This window comes from Nelumbo nucifera, chromosome 6 (assembly GCF_055504915.1).
Source record: "Nelumbo nucifera cultivar China Antique chromosome 6, China Antique-T2T, whole genome shotgun sequence".
Classification (NCBI taxonomy): Eukaryota; Viridiplantae; Streptophyta; class Magnoliopsida; order Proteales; family Nelumbonaceae; genus Nelumbo; species Nelumbo nucifera.
The window spans coordinates 45,710,678-45,729,029 of NC_142654.1; the positions used below are offsets into that span (position 1 = coordinate 45,710,678).

Below are 18,352 nucleotides of genomic sequence, written 5' to 3' on the forward strand. Positions count from 1 at the left end.
AGGCGGACGAAAAGGCTAGGGTTGTACCCTGCAATCGAAATAGCTCCTTCTAGAAGGTGCTAGTAAAAACCGGGTCCTTGTCACTAACGATGGATTCGGGTAGCCCATGCAAGCGGAAAATATGTGTGAAGAAGACGTGGGCAACCGAAACCGCGCTATACGGGTGGGATAAGGGAATGAAATGAGCATACTTGGAGAAGTGATCCACCACCACGAATAAGACCGATTTCCCGCCGACCTTGGGCAGGCCCTCAATGAAGTCCATGGAGATATCAGCCCAGATCTGTGTTGGAAGTGAAAGAGGCTGGAGAAGGCCCGCCGGGTGCAAGTTTTCCCTTTTTGTTGTTGACACATGGAGCAATTCTGGATGAAATCCCGAATCGAAGTCCGCATACCATGCCAATGGAAATCGGTGCGGACGCGGTGTAATGTCTTCTGAACCCCTTCATGTGTGGCGTTATGAATGCTGGAGATGACGGAGGGAATTAATGGACAATCGATCGGGAGATATACCCATCCCTTGTATAGTACTAGCCTGTCGTGAATGGACCAGTTTGGGTCGGTCGCTCCGGACTGTATCTTTTGAACAAGGTCCCTCCATTCTGGTGATTGGGGCAGTATGCTCCTAATGCTTTCCAATAGGGTGACGCAGGGCCTGGAGATTGCACAAAGGTGTATAGCATCTTCGTCACGCCTGGACAGTGCATCCGCGGCCCGATTTAAGGTCCCTGCCTTGTAGTCTACCCGGAAGTCAAACCCGAGCAGTTTACTAGCCCAGTGTTGTGGAGGTGGAGTGGCAAGCCACTGCTCCAGTAGATACTTGAGACTGTAGTGGTCCATCTTGACGACGAAGGGTCTCCCCCACAAGTACGGCCTCCAGTGTTGTACGGCCTTGGCTAGTCCAATCAACTCGTGTTCGTAGGCTGGTAGCTTTAGGTGTCGGTCAGCTAATTTGCGGCTAAAGAAGGCTATGGGGTGCCCTTGCTGTTGTAGTACTGCTCCAATGCCTATACCGGAAGCATCACATTCAACCGTAAATTCTAGGTCAAAGTTTGGTAGCTGCAGCACTGGGGTGGAGGAGAGTGCATCCCTTAAGTTTATGAAGGCGGCGTTCGCTGCTTCATCCCACTGGAACGCGTTCTTCTTCAACATCTTGGTTAATGGGGCAGCCAAGAGTCTGTAATTCTTTACAAACTTGCGGTAATATCCGGTAAGTCCCAAGAACCCGCGGAGAGCCTTGGTGGGCTGAGGTTTGGGCCACTCTTTGTTATGGACGCATTTGTGGGGAAGAAGTACTGCCGCTGGCAGCAGCAGTAACGTGGAACCCTCATCAGATTATCTAACTAGCCACAGTTCATCTTACCTTATCCTTATCTTATCTGCTTTCTTACTCTTATCTTATCTGTAAGCAGTTTAGTTAGTCTTATCTAGGAGTCTTATCTATCTTATCTGTAAGTAGTTTAGTTAGTCTTATCTAGGAGTCTTATCTATCTTATCTGTAAGCAGTTTAGTTATCAAGGAGTCTTCCTACAAGGAGGACTCTTACCTCTTGTAATCTCCTATTTAAGGAGCTGAAATTATTGAATAAAGATATCAAATTTCTAGTCAAGAAAGAGAGTAAAAGGAGAGTTCAGTGATCTCTTGGACAAATCACCCTCTAGGACGCCAAGATAGGTTCAGCTAGGAAGGGGAGGAACAAGGGAAAACAAGAGCTTTTCCCCGTGGACCGACCCGTGACGCGATCCTATTCCCGAGCCCATAACAACTTGGTATCAGAGCCAACTGTCATGGGAGATCTGGAGCAGCTATCATCCAGGGTCCACGAACTAGAGCATAGGCTCATGGAAACCAGCGTGGAGGTTCGTGAGGTCAAAGACGATGTCCGGGAGATGCGACGCTTGTTGGAATCGTATTTCTCTAAGGAGAGGAATCCAGAAGGGGCTGTAACCACAAACAGCCACCAACCAGACTTGACGGAGTCGTCCGACGAACAATAACACCGGAGATCGTTTGGGATGGCTGTACAGATGTGAGCAGTTCTTCCGCAACCAACGGATAGGGGACAGCGACAAGGTAAGCTTGGCCGCATTCCACATGACGGAGGAGGCGCAGCTCTGGTTTTATAAATTGGAGCAGGAGGAACCCGGGCTCAATTGAACCCAATTCAAATCCTACTGCCTCCTCAGGTTTGGGCCCCCATTGACGAGCAACCCGTTAGGTGAACTGATCAACCTCAAACAGACGGGAACGGTGGCTAAATACCAGCGCCAATTCCAGACCCTCCTTGCCAGAGCAGCTTCGGTACGACCGGACCAGTAGGTAGACATGTTCAACACAGGGTTAGCAGAACCCTTGAGGGTGGATGTGGAGATGCAGCACCCCCCCAACCTGGTTACAGCCATGAATCTAGCTCGCGCCTTCGAACAAAAGATGCAGCTCAGCCGCGGAACCTTCACTATGGGGCGGCCTCCATCTGCATGGGCATCCCCGGAACCACTCGGAATGGCTCCATCTTTAGCAGCCAGCCAAGAACGGAAGCCACAGATGAGCCACAATTCCATATCAGCATCCAGTGAGGGGAGCAGTGTTGTTGCACCCCCTATTAAGCACTTGTATAGGGCTGAGATGGCAGAACGCAGGGCGAGGGGACAGTGTTTTAATTGTGATGAACTCTACTCAGCAGGGCACAAGTGCAAGAGACTTTTCTGCCTCCTAGTGGAACAAGAGGACGATGAGGATGAACCCCCTTCATTGGAACCCGATCCAGGAGGGCTAAATCATTCCACCTATCCTGGATTCCCTTGACTGAACTCCAAGACACATATCCAGATTTCGAGCTTGAGGACAAGCTCGTAGTCCAGAAGGGGAGTAATGTTATGGACGCATTCGTGGGGAAGAAGTACCGCCGCCAGCAGCAGCAGTAACGTGGGACCCTCATCAGATTATCTAGCTAGCCACAGTTCATCTTACTTTATCCTTATCTTATCTGCTTTCTTACTCTTATCTTATCTGTAAGCAGTTTAGTTAGTCTTATCTAGGAGTCTTATCTATCTTATTTGTAAGCAGTTTAGTTAGTCTTATCTAGGGTTCTTATCTATCTTATCTGTAAGCAGTTTAGTTATCAAGGAGTCTTCCTACAAGGAGGACTCTTACCTCTTGTAATCTCCTATTTAAGGAGCTGAAATTATTGAATAAAGATATCAAATTTCCAGTCAAAAAAGAGAGTAAAAGGAGAGTTCGGTGATCTCTTGGACAAATCACCCTCTAGGACGCCAAGATAGGTTCAGCTAGGAAGGGGAGGAACAAGGGAAAACAGAAGCTTTTCCCCGTGGACTGACCCGTGACGCGATCCTATTCCCGGGCCCATAACACTCTTGAATTGCTTGGAACTTGGAGCCATCTACCGAGACACCTTGCTCGCTGATTACATGTCCCAGATAAAGGACCTGGCGCTCCCCGAAGGAACATTTGGGCTGCTTCAGGTAGAGTTTGTGTTGGCGCAGTAGTTCTAGAATAGTTCGTAGGTGACGAACGTGCTCCACCCATGATGTACTGTAAACCAGGATGTGATCAAAAAATACTAGGACGAATCTGCGGAGGTGGGGTCGAAATACCTCGTTCATCAAAGACTAAAATGTGGATGGAGCGTTGGTGAGGCCAAATGGCATGACCAGAAATTCAAAGTGGCCATGATGTGTCCGAAAGGCTGTTTTTTCTACATCCTCGGGGGCCATCCGGACCTGAAAGTACCCTGATCTGAGATCCAACTTTGAGAAGTATTGAGACCCGTGGAGTTCATCTAGCAGTTCGTCTACCACGGGAATCGAAAATTTGTCCTTGACGGTTTTGTTGTTGAGTTCCCTGTAATCCACACAAAACCTCCAGGTGTTGTCTTGTTTTTGGTACCAATAAAACCGGCGAAAAGAAGGGGGAACGGCTGGGGCGGATGATTCCTTGTTTCAACATTTCTGCACACTGTTTCTCTATCTCATCTTTTTGCAAATGCGGGTAGCGGTATGGCCGAACGACGACAGGTTCTGAACCTGGTATTAAGGGAATCCGATGGTCACACGATCGGACAGGTGGGAGTCCCTTGGGTTCTTGAAACACATCCGGGAAGTCGGTGAGAAGTCTCTCCATCTCTGCAGTGTGCATGGTTTCGCCATGGAGAGTATGCACCTGCGGTCTTTTTGCTCTTACCTTGGTTCCCTGCCAAGTGACTTGTTTTCCATTCAGGTTGAATGACATGGTTAGGGCACTGAAGTCCCATAGGATAGGGCCTAGAGTGATGAGCCACTTAACTCCAAGCACTATATCAAACTCGTCCAGGGGCAGTACAAATAAATCAGCGGAGAAGGGTTCGGATTTGACCTGTATTTGGATGTTCCGGCAGATTCCAGGGCTGTGAACTCTCTCCCCATTTGCGACGGCTACTTGAAGTTGTGGTCTGCCTTCCACCGGTAGTTTCAGTTGAAGTGTCGCTTGCTTGCTGACAAAATTGTGCGTGCTTCCCGAGTCCACCAGAATACGTACTGGTTCCCCTGCCACTTGTGCCCGTAGCTGCATGGTTTGGGAGTTCTGTATTCCAGTGATGGCGTGGAGGGAGATCTCAAGTTCTAGTGCTGTATGCTCCTCCTCGTCTTCCTCTAGTTCGTCTACCAGGAGACAGAATAACCGCTTGCATCGGTGCCCAACTGAGTACAACTCGTCGCAGTTGAAGCATTGCCCTCTTGCCCGGCGCTCCGCCATCTCAGCTCTAGATAAGCGTTTGATGGGAGGTGTCGTCATGCTGCTTCCTATGCTGGGTGCCAATCTGGAAGTGTTACCTGTGTGAAGCCGTTGTTCCCTACTGGCTGTCAACGAAGACCCTCCTCCGGTTGATTTCGGGTTTGTCCATTAATTCGTTGAACGCCCCATGCTGAAAGACCCTCGGCTGATCTGTAGCTTGCGCTCAAAAGCGCGAGCTAGGTTCATCGCGGTGACCAGGTTGGGAGGGCTCTGCATCTCTACATCGACTCTCAAAGGTTCAGCTAGTCCAGCGGTGAACATATCCACCTGCTGATTTGGGCGCACTGAAGAGGCTCTAGCGAGAAGGATTTGGAATTGCCGCTGGTACTCGGCTACGGTCCCGGTCTGCTTGAGGTTAATTAACTCTCCCAATGGGTTGCTTGTCAGAGGGGGCCCGAACCGAAGGAGGCAGTAGGACTTAACTGGTCCCAGCTGAGTCCTGGTTCCTCCTGTTCCACCCGGTAGAACTAGAGTTGTGCTTCTTCTGTCAGATGAAACGCGGCCTGATTGACTTTATCCCTCTTCTCCATGCACTGATTACGAAAGAATTGCTCACAGCGGTACAGCCATCCAAGTGGGTCGCCGCTGCCGCTGCCACTGTATGAGTGGAACTCCAGCCGACTGTACTTCGGTATGACCGCTGCTGTTGGGGTGGCGATCTGTCGTTCGCCGGATCCCTCCGCCAATTCTGGTCGGTGGCTGTTGGTGGTGGTTCCCCCTTCAGGGCTCCTCTCCCTTGTGGAGAAGTACAACTCGAGTAGGCGACGAAGCTCTCAGACATCTTCCTTGACTTCTCTCACTTCTGCGTGGTTCTCTACGAGTCGGTGTTCCAATTCGTGGACCCTGGATGATAGCTGCTCCATAACGCCCATGATGTTTGGCTCTGATACCAAAATGTTATGGGCCCGGAAATAGGATCTTGTCACGGGTCGGTCCACAAGGAGAACCTCTAGCTTCCCCTTGCCTCTACCTTTGCGTGCAGACCCTATTGTGGGCCCCTCCTCACTGCTGCTGTCGGCGGCTGTACGTCCTCCCCACTAATACAACAATGACGGAGGGTATTAAGGAACAGTCGGCTGGGAGGTATATCCATCCTTTGTATAGCACCAGCCCGTCGTGAATGGACCAATTCGTGTTGGTCGTTCCGGACTGTATTTTCTGAACAAGGTCCTTCAATTCCGGTGATTGGGGCAGCATGCTTCTAATGCCTTCTAACAGAGTGATGCGGGGCCGTGAAATCACACAAAGGAGCATAGCATCCTCGTCACGTCTGGACAGGGCATCTGCAGCCCGATTTAAGGACCCAGCCTTGTAGTCCACCCGGAAATCAAACCCAAGCAGTTTGCTCGCCCAATGTTGTTGAGGCGGAGTGGTCAGCCGCTACTCCAGTAGATACTTGAGGCTGTAGTGATCAGTCTTGACGACGAAGAATCTTCCACACAAGTATGGCCTCCAGTGTTGCACGGCCTTAGCTAGTCCAATCAACTCGCACTCGTAGGCCGGTAGCTTTAGATGTCGGGCAGCCAGTTTGCAGCTAAAGAAGGCTATCGGATGTCCTTGTTGTTGTAGTACTGCTCCAATACCTACACCGGATGCATCGCATTCAACTGTAAATTCCAGGTCAAAATTTGGTAACTGTAGTACGGGTGTGGAGGAGAGGGCATCCCTTAAGTTCGCAAAGGCGGCGTCAGCTGCTTCATCCCACTAGAATGCGTTCCTCTTTAGCATATCGGTCAATGGGGCAGCCAATAATCCATAATTCTGCACAAACTTGCGGTAGTACCCGATCAGTCCTAGGAACCCGCGAAGAGCCTTGGTGGATTGAGGTTTGGGCCAATCCTGAATTGCTTGGACTTTGGAGCCATCCACTGTGACACCTTGCCCACTGATTATGTGTCCTAGATAGAGAACTTGGCGCTCCCCGAAAGAACATTTGGGTCGCTTCAGAAAGAGCTTGTGTTGGCACAGTAGTTCCAAAACAATCCGTAGGTGATGTACGTGTTCAACCCATGATTTACTGTAGACTAGGATGTCGTGAAAGAACACTAAGATGAATCTGCGAATGTGGGGCCGAAATACCTCGTTCGGTACCAATAAGACCGGCGAAGAGAAGGGGGAGTGGCTAGGGCGAATGATCCCTTGTTTCATCATATCCGCACATTGCTTCTCTATCTCGTCTTTCTGCAGATGTGGGTAGCGATATGGCCGGACGACGACCGGTACTGAACCTATTATCAGAGAAATCCGATGGTCACACGATCGGGCAGGTGGAAGTCCCTTGGGTTCTTGAAATATATCTGAGAAGTCGGAGAGGAGTCTTTCCATATCTGTTGTGTGCATAGTTCCGCCTTGGAGTGTATGCACATGCGGTATATTTGCCTTTACTCTGGTTCCCTGCCAAGTAACTTGTTTTCCATTCAAGTGGAATGACATTGTTAGGGCGCTGAAATCCCATAGGATAGGGCCCACAGTAATCAACCACTTTAACTCCAAGTACTATATCAAACTCGTCCAAGGGTAGCACAAATAAATCAGCAGAGAAGGGTTCGGATTCGACCTGTATTTGGATGTCCTTACAGATTCTGGGGCTGTGAACCCTCTCTCCATTTGCGACGACTACCTGTAGTTGAGGTCTGCTTTCCACTGGTAGTTTCAGTTGAAGGGCAGCCTGCTCACTTACAAAGTTGTGCGTGCTTCCCAAGTCTACAAGGATACGTACTGGTTTCCCTACCACATGTGCCCGTAGCTGCATAGTTTGGGAGGTCTTTATCCCGGTGATGGCGTGAAGGGAGATCTCGGGTTCTAGTGTTGCGGGTTCTTCCTCGTCTTCCTCCAGTTTGTCTACCAAGAGGTAGAATAGCCTCTTGCATCTGTGGCCCGCTGAATACAGCTCATCGCAGTTGAAGCATTGCCCTCTTGCCCGGTGTTCTGCCATCTCAGCTCTGGATAAGTGTTTGATGGGAGGTGTCGTCATGCTGCTTCCTGTGCTAGGTGCCGGTCTGGGATTGATACTTGTGTGAAGCTTTTGTTCCCTATTGGCTACCAAAGAAGGGGCCACCCCGGTTAACTTCGGGGGTGTCCATGATGTCACTGACCGCCCCATGCTGAAAGGATCCTCAGCTGATCTGTAGCTTACGTTCGAAAGCACGAGCTAGGTTCATGGCGGTGACCAGATTGGGAGGATGTTGCATCTCCACATCTACCCTCAGGGGCTTAGCTAATCCAGCGGTGAACATATCCACCTGCTGATCTGGGCATACCGAGACGGCTCTGGCGAGAAGGGTCTGAAATTGGCGCTGGTATTCAGCCACGGTGCCTGTTTGCTTGAGGTTGATTAACTCACCTAGTGGGTTGCTCATCAATGGGGGCCCGAACCTGAGGAGGCAGTAGGACTTGAATTGGTCCCAGCTGAGCTCTGGTTCCTCCTGCTCCACTCGGTAGAACCAGAGTTGTGCTTCCTCCGTTAGATGGAATTCGGCCAGACTGACCTATCTCTTTCCTCCGTACGCTGATTGCGAAAGAATTGTTCACAACGGTATAGCCATCCCAATGGGTCTCCGCTGCCGCTGTACGAAGGGAACTCCAGCCTGCTATACTTGGGAATGACTGCTACTGCTGGGGCGACGATCTGTCGTTTGCCGGCTGATTCTGCCAAATCTGGGCGACGGCTGTTGGTGGTTGCGTCCCTTCGGGGCTCCTCTCCCTGTTGGAGAAATATGACTCTAGCAAGCGACGAAGCTCCCAAACATCCTCCTTGACTTCTCGTACTTCTGCATGGTTCTCCATGAGCCGGTGCTCCAATTCGTGGACCCTGGATGACAGCTGCTCCATATCGCCCATGACGTTCGGCTCTGATACCAAAATGTTATGGGCCCGAGCATAGGATCTCGTCACGGGTCAGTCCACGGGGAGAACCTCTAGCTTCCCCTTGCCCCTCCCTTTGCGTGCAGACCCTATCGTGGCGACCTAAGGGGTGATTTGTCCAAGAGATCACCCTAACTCTCCTCAACTCTTTTCTTGATTGAAATTCTTGGATGCCTTAGTCACAACTCCTTAAATAGGAGATTACAAGAGGTGAGGGTCCTCCTTGTAAGAAGACTCCTTGTTGAATTCGACTGCTTACAGATAAGACTCCTAACTTGGGAAGGATAAGGCTTCCCTAAGATAAAACAAACTCCTACTACTCTTCTAATAAACAAAGTAAGAACAGATAAGAGAAACTGCTATAGATAAGCTGCTGCTAGCTAAGAATAAGATAAGCTGATAAGATAGGTTGCTGCCTACATGGGCCCCACATCACTGCTGCTGCCGGCGGCGGTAAGTCTTCCCCACGAACGCATCCACAACAGGCTCCACCCCCTTCAGTTCTTTTAAGTTCCAACTCCTAAGTTATAAGTTGTAACTCTAATAAATTGTTTTGCCTACTTGAAGCAACACTGCAAGAAACACAAGCACAAAAGTGCAGAATACATAAATCCAAAGAAACTAGTTCAGAATGGGTAGAAATCCATCAACTTATTATTTTTAAATTCCATCGCCTAGGTGAGGGCTAGGAGCCTAGGTGCTCGGGCGCCCCGCCATGGTCACCTAGCCTTGCCTTGGCACCTTGGAAACTATGAGCAACAGTTCTTTTTCTTTACTTCTGTAAGTGCTTCCATGATGAAATCTAGTTCCTACTCAAACTTTGGTGGACAGCAAGCTGTATCTTTGTTTATTCATATCTATTTTTCATCATTAGTCACCCAAATTACCTTCTGTCACACTGGAAAGTCCACTACTAGATATGGAAGTTGTAGCACCCCTACTTGTCGGCCATAACTTTTAGTGAGGATTATGAATTATGCCATTCTGATGGGACCCTATGATTTCATGAAAAATGTACTAATCTAGACCATGATTTGATGTTAGATGCATAACTGAAATCTATAGGCCTAGACATAAGCCGATAGATGCATATGTTAATCAAGTAACAAAAGTTGATTAAGCAAGCCAAAAGAGCCAGGCTATGGCATTTGAATCATATCTACCTGATGAGCACGGCAAATGAGATCTAGATCATGTTTTTGAAGGAATTCAGTGACCTTGTCAGCTCCAAATGTATAAGATACACCTCTGTCATTTTCTCCCCATCCTTGTATATCTTTATCAGGATCAGCCCATAGCAAATCACAGAGAAGTCCCTGATCGGGCACATCAACAGGGCGAGCAATATTCCGTATCTGATCCAAGTTCTTCAAGTCAGGGGACAATCCTCCATGCATGCAAAGGATCTTGTCATCAATAAGAGCAGCCACTGGCAGGCAGTTGAAGCAATCTGTAAATGTCTTCCAAAGGCGGACATTAAACCTTCTCTTGCACTCGTCATAAAACCCATATATTCGGTTGATGGAAGCACACTCATGGTTGCCCCGAAGAAGGAAAAAGTTCTCCGGGTATTTAATTTTGTATGCCAGGAGAAGGCAAATGGTCTCTATGCTCTGCTTACCACGGTCCACATAATCCCCAAGGAAGAGATAATTTGCTGCAGGTGGGAATCCACCATATTTAAAAAGCCGAAGAAGATCAGAATACTGACCATGGATATCTCCTGCCAAAGAGTCAAGTAGTTCAGCAATGGAGATTTCATTATTAAAGCAAATGAATGGAGCTACACTTTTACTCCACACAAGATATTTGCAGTTTAACAGAAAATTGAATTAGAGAACTTGGTAAATATGATTATTGATCAAAAAAAAAAACTTGGTAAATATGATAATTATCTTTATGCATTTGCATCAGTTGTATAGACACATGGGTAGATGCCCAACAAAACAAACAACTTGCTCCTTCCGATACTTAATAAAATTCAAAATATGGCTGCCTTTGCTCTGAGATACTCATTACTCAATCGAAATCCACAATCATTTTTCTCAAATATCAATCAAAACAATCATAAAAGCATGTAGATAATGGGAGTTGTCATTTTTGTATCTAAGATAACAGGCTTTGGAAAGGCAAACATATGCTGTTACCATGTGTTAGACAATGTCTGTTATAAAATCTGATTAATCTTAACACCTATGATGTGACACGTAGGATGAAGTCAACAAAAAGATAAATGCTTAGATATGAATATTTGTCCTCTATTAGTTCTTTATTGGGTAAAAACCAACCCGGTGGAGTCTGTGGATGAGACACTGATCCTGAACATTACAGAAGTTGGTTCATGAGGGTCCCCCATGTTTCATTGATCTCGCCTTGTTCAACACTTGATTGTTCTAAACATGTTCACCACATAGTTTGGCTAAGGCAAACAACATCAGGGAAAGAAAGTTGGATGCGAGTGTGAATTCACATCCAGTTAGTCTTCTTGGCTCTATGTTCCCTGCTCTCCCAGGCCATTTGAACGACCATCACCAATCTTGTAGTTCTTTCCATTGGCCCTTTACTCCCAATCTTTTCTTCTCTCTTTTGCCCTTCCATCTCCCTTTATTCTCCTTTACTTTCTTCTAAAGTTCATCATGGATCCTTCCATGCTACAAAATGGAAAAAATCTCATTTCAATTGAAGCTAAAACCTTTCCCTCCATCATATCTCTGACCCTAGTGACTCAATCATTCAATGAGGGAGAGTAGTAGAGAAAAGTGTGAAAGAGACATAGTTACATGACATTCAGATTTTCTGCTCACAGGCATCTTATCTAATACATCTCCAAAACTATGGGATAAGTTCATTGGAATCTTGGACAGAATAAGCATTTTTTATGGTAAAGAAAAATTCATTAAAACAAAATGAAGACACAAAAATAGGTTGTAAGGAATTACCCACAAAGGACAAGAGAACCAACAAGCATCCTAAACTCCCCATCATGACCAATCAAATAAGAACTTACATAGACTAATGGCGGTATGGCACACTTTGAAAACTATGACCCAAATATAAGAACCATTACAAACAAGAAAAAACAAGGATTCTCTCAGACCTCTATCCAAAAACCATACTCCAGCCATCAGAATCGCCCTCATCAGGTATCAAAAATGTGTCTCCAAATATGGTTACCAGTGTCAACTAAACTCCTACCCCATTCTTTTTTTTTATTTTTTTGATAATTAACTCCCACCCCATTCTTTTCAATTGACCCTCACATAGTGTTCTGTTTCTAAAACTTCCCCAGATTTCTACTCTCTTATTTCCCCATCTTCCAACTGTTCAGAAAACTCCCCTCCTAAATATAATACTCCCAACACTTCCCTCATTTCAACTTGAGTTTCTTTACCAATGACTTTCTTCAGAATAAGCATTTTTTTAAGGGGTATATGATTATATTGCTGTAAAGCAGGGAAACTCCTACTTCATTTATAATGGAGTATTGAGATATATACTCAGATGAACAAAACAAAGAACAGAATGTACACAAGACAGCTTGCATCAGAGAGAGAGAGAGAGAGAGATGGAATCCCAGTTACACTGGATTGCTTAGCTGTAACCCCTGGAATTGCTGAGTCCCTCTTTGCCAGCAGATCAGGTATCACTCAGTCCTATGCATAACAACCTCTATGATGGAAGCTTTTGAGTCAAAGATCTGGCTGTAGCACTCTTTCCAGATAGCTTAAAAAAGAGCAAATGGTGTTACTTTATTTTAATTTTTGAGAAAGGATAACAAAAATTTGATTAAATAAAAGAGGTAGTACATGAGAAGATGTACATCAGAGAAAAAGACATACACAAGGTGATGAGGACCAAATCGCGTTGAGTCTCTGCTGGCAATGACAGCTCGAACAATGTGAACTAAGGTCATCAAGTCGTATCTACAAGATCAAAAACATCAAAGAGCCCGAGAGGATGACCCAGGCAAGGGGACTCTAACAGGCAAGTTAGTACCAAGCTGCCAAAGAGAACCAGAGCTAGTGGGCAGAGAATCAGAGCCGAGAGCTTAGTAAAGTAAGTGTATGTCCAATACGTCCAAAGGTGATAGGCCTTATCCGCCCGTTGCTTACAAAGTACGCCCTCACAGAATCATGGTGGCCCTTATCTAGTTCCTTGCAAAGCGGAAGGAGCCGAGTTTAACATTGCCAGGTGGGCATCGTGTCCGCAGACTTTCCAGGGGCACTCAATGGTGCGAATGGATGAGGAGAGACATGCCCCATAGGCTGGATCCATCCTTAGATAGGAGGCTGTTGGAACAGAAACCCTGCTAGAAAGGCCAATTTATAACCCTGTCAGGAATTTTTTGGTAAGGGAGGAAAAAGGAATGTGTATATTCCGATAGGTAGAAGGGTGGGATGTTTTCTGAAAATCTTGATGAGCTTCCCAACTCTCCTGGGTAAGATAGATAAGGAATACATGCATGGGGGAACAGAAAAAAATAATAATGGGTCTCAAGAAACAAAGAATCCCATTCTCCACCAAACTCTCTCAATGTTTTTAAACAGTGGTATTAAGGGCTAAGGAGAGTTCCTATGGCGTCTAGGAGTCAGCACGGATTATCTCTTACATAGAAAGTATTGAAATGGGCTATAGTGGCCACTGCCATTAAGATAGCTAATGCTCACTGCAGAGATCATCTGAGACCATTTGAAGCAAACAAAACTTTTTTCTTTCCAAATCCTGGTTTTGGCCTTCTAGAAGGGAAGTGCTAGTCATGGAGCTGAGAAATGCATTCTTTACCAAATAAATGCCTGGAAGTAACACGATTTTAAAGCCTTTCTTTCCAGATGCAATCAAGATGTAAATTGTTTGCTTCCCTTTCAACCAGAGGTTGCTAGAGATTTTCACTTGAATCAGGGAGCTATATAGAGGTATTATAGGTGTTGGATAGAGCACATTGATGCTCTATGACCTCAAGATGGATATGATCAGGGTGTCTGGCAACAAAGCTATATCAATTCCTCAGTCAACTAGCTCAGTTCTGTTAAAAATTGTTATCACAAAATGCAATGCCCAATCATCTCTACTGAGACCAAATTTTTTTTTATATGACTGCTTAGACATGATCAAATTTAATCATGCCTCAACATATAATATATAAGCAAATGAGTCTAATCTCTTTGGTAAGATTATGCATGTTATAGATGACATAGTAAGACAGAAGGCATTTATATTAATGAGTTCTATTTGCAAATTTCAGGTGCAAATATAATTATCATTTCCATTTTCAGGATTTGACATTGGAGAAAGTAATTTTGCTTTGTTATGGAGAACAAAAAAAGGAACCTCCTTCTAAAACCATTTCCAATAAATTTCAGATTTATCTTGACACAATGCATTGCAATGTTTTGAGAAATTGGTGCAAAACTGCATCAAATTACTTGCAGAAAATAATGGATTTTTAGCTCCTCTAAAGTGCTACAAGAAATGGTAAAGTGCAAAAGGCATCATCAGGCTGGCATAGAGATACAAATGTGGACAACCAGAAGCAACATCAAAAAAACTTAAAAATTATTTTCATTTGAGTCATAAATCACAGCCATAAAATCTAATAGACCATTCAGGTATTGAATGGTCTTTATATTTATTTATTTTAAAAGCCAATAGACCATTACTACTAATATAAACAGCAATAAAAGGTACTTGAGAAGTTGACAAAGCATTACAAAGGCATATATCACAAAAGAATCTACCAAACAAAATATAAACAAAGGAAGGCATTTTTAAAATAGGTGCATGCCTTTTGAAAAGGGCAATGCCATGTACCCTATGTTTCAAATCTAGAACAATCATCCAACAAGCCAAATTCTCTGAAAACTGGACTCAACTTGATTCAGTTCAACAGAGCCATAGACCAATTATACTGGGTCAGCTACATTTATCATATCATAATTCCAGCCCATCCTAGGTCCCTCTGCCAAACCACGAGTCATCAGGTCATTTCTCAGTTTTCACAACCTCAACCCATAGCTTTTGGCATTCTCCTAGTACCTAGATGACCATCAGCTCGCACCAAATAACTCCTTATTGGTGCTCTAGATGGTTTTCGAGAACATCTCCAAGCCACTTAGTCCACTCCTCATATTTTGTGTAGAAGATGCTTTACTTCAAGTTATTTTTATTAGCATTTGAATGTACAATGTCCTCATCTGAAATGGAATCATTTATGGTCATTAGGGAAAAGTTCACTGCTTGATATCTTGAAGCGATCACATCCCCATCTTGACTTAGAATCCAAAACAATAAAGAATGCAATGAAATCATTTTATTGCAGATGCCAAGCACACCAAGGTTCAAAGTGGTTTTCAGGGTCACTGATACTTTAAATAATAAGGGTTATGTGATTTTAATTGTTTTAAATATTAATAACTGACTAGACATGTCCACTGTCAAATTGTCAAACCAACAGACTTTAAAAAAAAGAGTATTGATAGAAATAAACTCTCTAGAAATTTTAAGTAGAATGTCGCTGATCAAAACTGAGGAAGGGGTAATTTGGCAGCTAAGGAATGAATTCAGGCACTTCAAACAGCTTTCTAGAGATATGCTCATCCATCACAAGGAATTCAGAGACAACCCATGTTTTGGGCTCATGTGAAAATTTGGGCTGGCTTTTTGGGTTTGCTGTTTTTTTTACAACCTCTAGTTGTATTTTTCTATTCTAAATTAATATTTCAATTTTTCTGTTGCTGATCAAAAAAACAAAAAAAAATGCTTATCATGTTACTTTGAACAGTGAAAGAAACAGGGCCTTTTACCTCTTCTGACCGCACTATATAGCCCTCCCCCCTCCCCCATAACAGAAATATTTTCCTTCAATTCAGTCCTACATCCTAAACATCCTAAAGACCACCACTTTATATTACATTCTATCATTTATGGGCGATAGTTGGTGACAGTTGCTGCATTACATACTAATACGATTATATGCCCATTACTAGCTCTGTCTCGGAATCAAAGCATCTACTGGCCAACATAAAATAGAGTTACACATAGTACACCTTTACACATATCATAGAAAGATCATTCGCTAGATATAAGCAAACAAAATCAGCTCCAAAGCAAGAAAGTTCAGACCCTATGTTGTTAATTTAGAAAACGAAGGACATCCATGAATGATTTAAACTCGACAGAACAGAAACATGTAGTCAAACAAAAGCAGAATCATTAGGTATTCCATAATTACCGCATATCTTAATAGGAGCTTCGAGCTCGATAAGATTGGGTTGGCTGATAAAGATCTCCTTGGAAAAGGCGCAAAGTTGCCGGATTTCTGCCTCAGTGAGCTGTACTTGCTTCGCCATCCGGCTAGTCTTTGCAGCAATAAGACGCCTAATGATGTCGTCCAGCAAACCCTGGTCCATCGGCATCGTTACAAGTTCAAAATTAATAGCAAAAAACCAAACCCTAGCTTCTTCTCTTGCTCTCTTATATCTCCTTCAACCCAAACCAAACGGTTCCCGTATCAGACAAAGAAAAGAAGGTGATTATGTGAAGAAAAAGAAAGAAAACAGACGTATCGCTTAGAGAAGTCAAAAGACGGAAAGAATCGACACGAGTGGAGAATGACTTTACAAAAGCAAAGAAATCCAGAGCGAATATTAAAGCGATAACCCCTCTCTCTCTCTCTAGCGCGCTTTTATGAGACTCCGGTTAAGGAGAATAAGGCCACTCTACTCTCTCCCCTTCTCTCGGTCTATATCTCGACTCGACCTGTCTCTGTAAGAATCAAAAATAAAGGCGGATAGGTCAATGGGATGGATGGCTTTTAGCTGTATGGATGTAGCCGTGTGTTTTGCTCTCTTCCGTTCTCGGTTCTCACTCCTTCCCTTGCTCTATCTTAATTCTTAGCAAAGAACGGAGTAAAAATGCTTTAGAGGAGAGCAACTTTTATCGTGGGGAGTGGGGACCCGTTGTTCTTCGAGCTTCTTTTCTCGTATTGAGAGAGAGAGCGCGCGCGAAAACGGAAGACCCTATCCATGGTCTATGGACAATTCACAAAGACTGTTTTAGGAAGATTTTGGAGGGATGGGGTGGGATGGGATAGGATGGGATAGGAAATAAGGATGGAAAATTTTTATGTTCCATTGTTTGATAAACAGTAATATTTTAATTATTTTTATATTTTACTGTTATTAACTATTAAATATTACTATTTTAATGACATAATTTTATAGTTATTTAATATTGACAATTATCTAATTAATTGTTAATTAATAATTAATATTTTAAAATCTTTTATTAACACTTACTATGAATTAATTAATATTTTTACTTTTATTATTCATTAATTCTAATTATTTAACATTTTATTATTTTATTGAATCATTAATTAGATTAATAATAAAATCCATATTTATTTATTCATTAATTACTTAATTAATTAATTATTAAATATTTTTGTTAATCATTAATTAGTTAAGAAAACCTTTTTATTATTTAATATTTTATTGTTTAATTAGATATTAATTATTTCAAATACATAATTAGTTAATTAATTATTTTAACTAATTAATGTTTTGCATTTTATTAGTTTATAAGTTATTATTAATATTACATTTTATCATGACACATGACTTAATTAATAATTTTGATATTTTAATATTAATTATTCATAAATTATTAAATTATATTTAATTGATAAATTAATTATTTTAATTAAATTATCAATTATAAAATAATTATTTAATTGTTAATTAACTAGTAAGTTAATTAATTGTTAAATATTGTGTTGTTAATTCTTAATTAATTAATAATATTTTTATGGTTTAGTATTTATTGCTAATTATTAATGATGAAGGGAAATTTGGCCCGACCTCGCGATCGCCTGACACGTGGCAAAGGCAAGCAGCTCGGGACAGTAGAGCGCCCAAAGCGAACATCGGAAGCAAGTCCAAGCTCACTACCAAGCCCGAACTCCAGACCGCTGTACTTAGTCCGAGCTCCTTGTTAAGAGCGAGCTCCCTGTTAAGGGTCCGAGCTCCCTAAGAACCCGAGCTCCCTAAGTCCGAGCTCCCTACTAGGAGCCCGAGCTCCCTGTTAAGAGCGAGCTCCCGGTTAAGGGTCCGAGCTCCCTAAGTAAGAACCCGAGCTCCCTAAGTCCGAGCTCCCTACTAGGAGCCCGAGCTCCCTGTTAAGAGCAAGCTCCCTACTGGGAGTCCGAGCTCCCTATTAAGAGCGAGCTCCCTACTGAGAACCCAAGCTCCCTGCAAGGAGCACGAACTATACTAGGCCCCAAGCCTCACAAAGCTGACCTGAGCTGGCCCATGGCAGCTCAGGACACTCCAAACCGAACTCAAGACACCTCGCTCGCCACTCCAACACTTCACTTCCAAAGCACCAGGGCAGCCAAACGTACCCGACACCAAAGACGTCCGTATCCAAGGGCGACGTACCTGACTGATTTGGGATCTGACGCCTGACAGCCGCATTTCAAACAGCTTCCTGCTACCGCCACCTGCAACCGTCGTCACTAGCCGCAGAGACGGCTCCGACAAAAGGAGCAGTGGCGGTTCTGTCCGGCCAGAGGAAATGACATCCGAACTGGCAGGAGTTCAGAAGTAATCATGCCCGACCTGACGGAAGCCTGGAAGTGAGTGCGCGAGGTGGTTATAAAAGGCTTCTACCCCCCAGGAATGAGGTATGCTAACTTTCGCGC

At 44.2% G+C, this 18,352-nt stretch overlaps 1 protein-coding gene across 3 annotated transcripts in view; it reads right to left on the minus strand.

Moving 5' to 3' along the window:
- Positions 1–16,744, minus strand: part of LOC104587663 (serine/threonine-protein phosphatase PP1) — a 31,328-nt gene extending 14,584 nt beyond the window's left edge. The window contains exons 1-2 of one of the 3 annotated variants that reach the window (XM_088889517.1): positions 15,881–16,744; positions 9,816–10,375 (exon numbers count right to left, since the gene is read on the minus strand). In XM_088889517.1, coding sequence (XP_088745643.1) covers positions 9,816–10,375; positions 15,881–16,064 — 744 coding nt within the window. In that variant the 5' untranslated portion in view covers positions 16,065–16,744. The remainder of the gene's footprint in view (positions 1–9,815; positions 10,376–15,880) is intronic. The other 2 variants (XM_088889516.1, XM_088889515.1) reach the window with 2 other exon arrangements.
- Between the last annotated feature and the right edge of the window lie 1,608 nt (positions 16,745–18,352).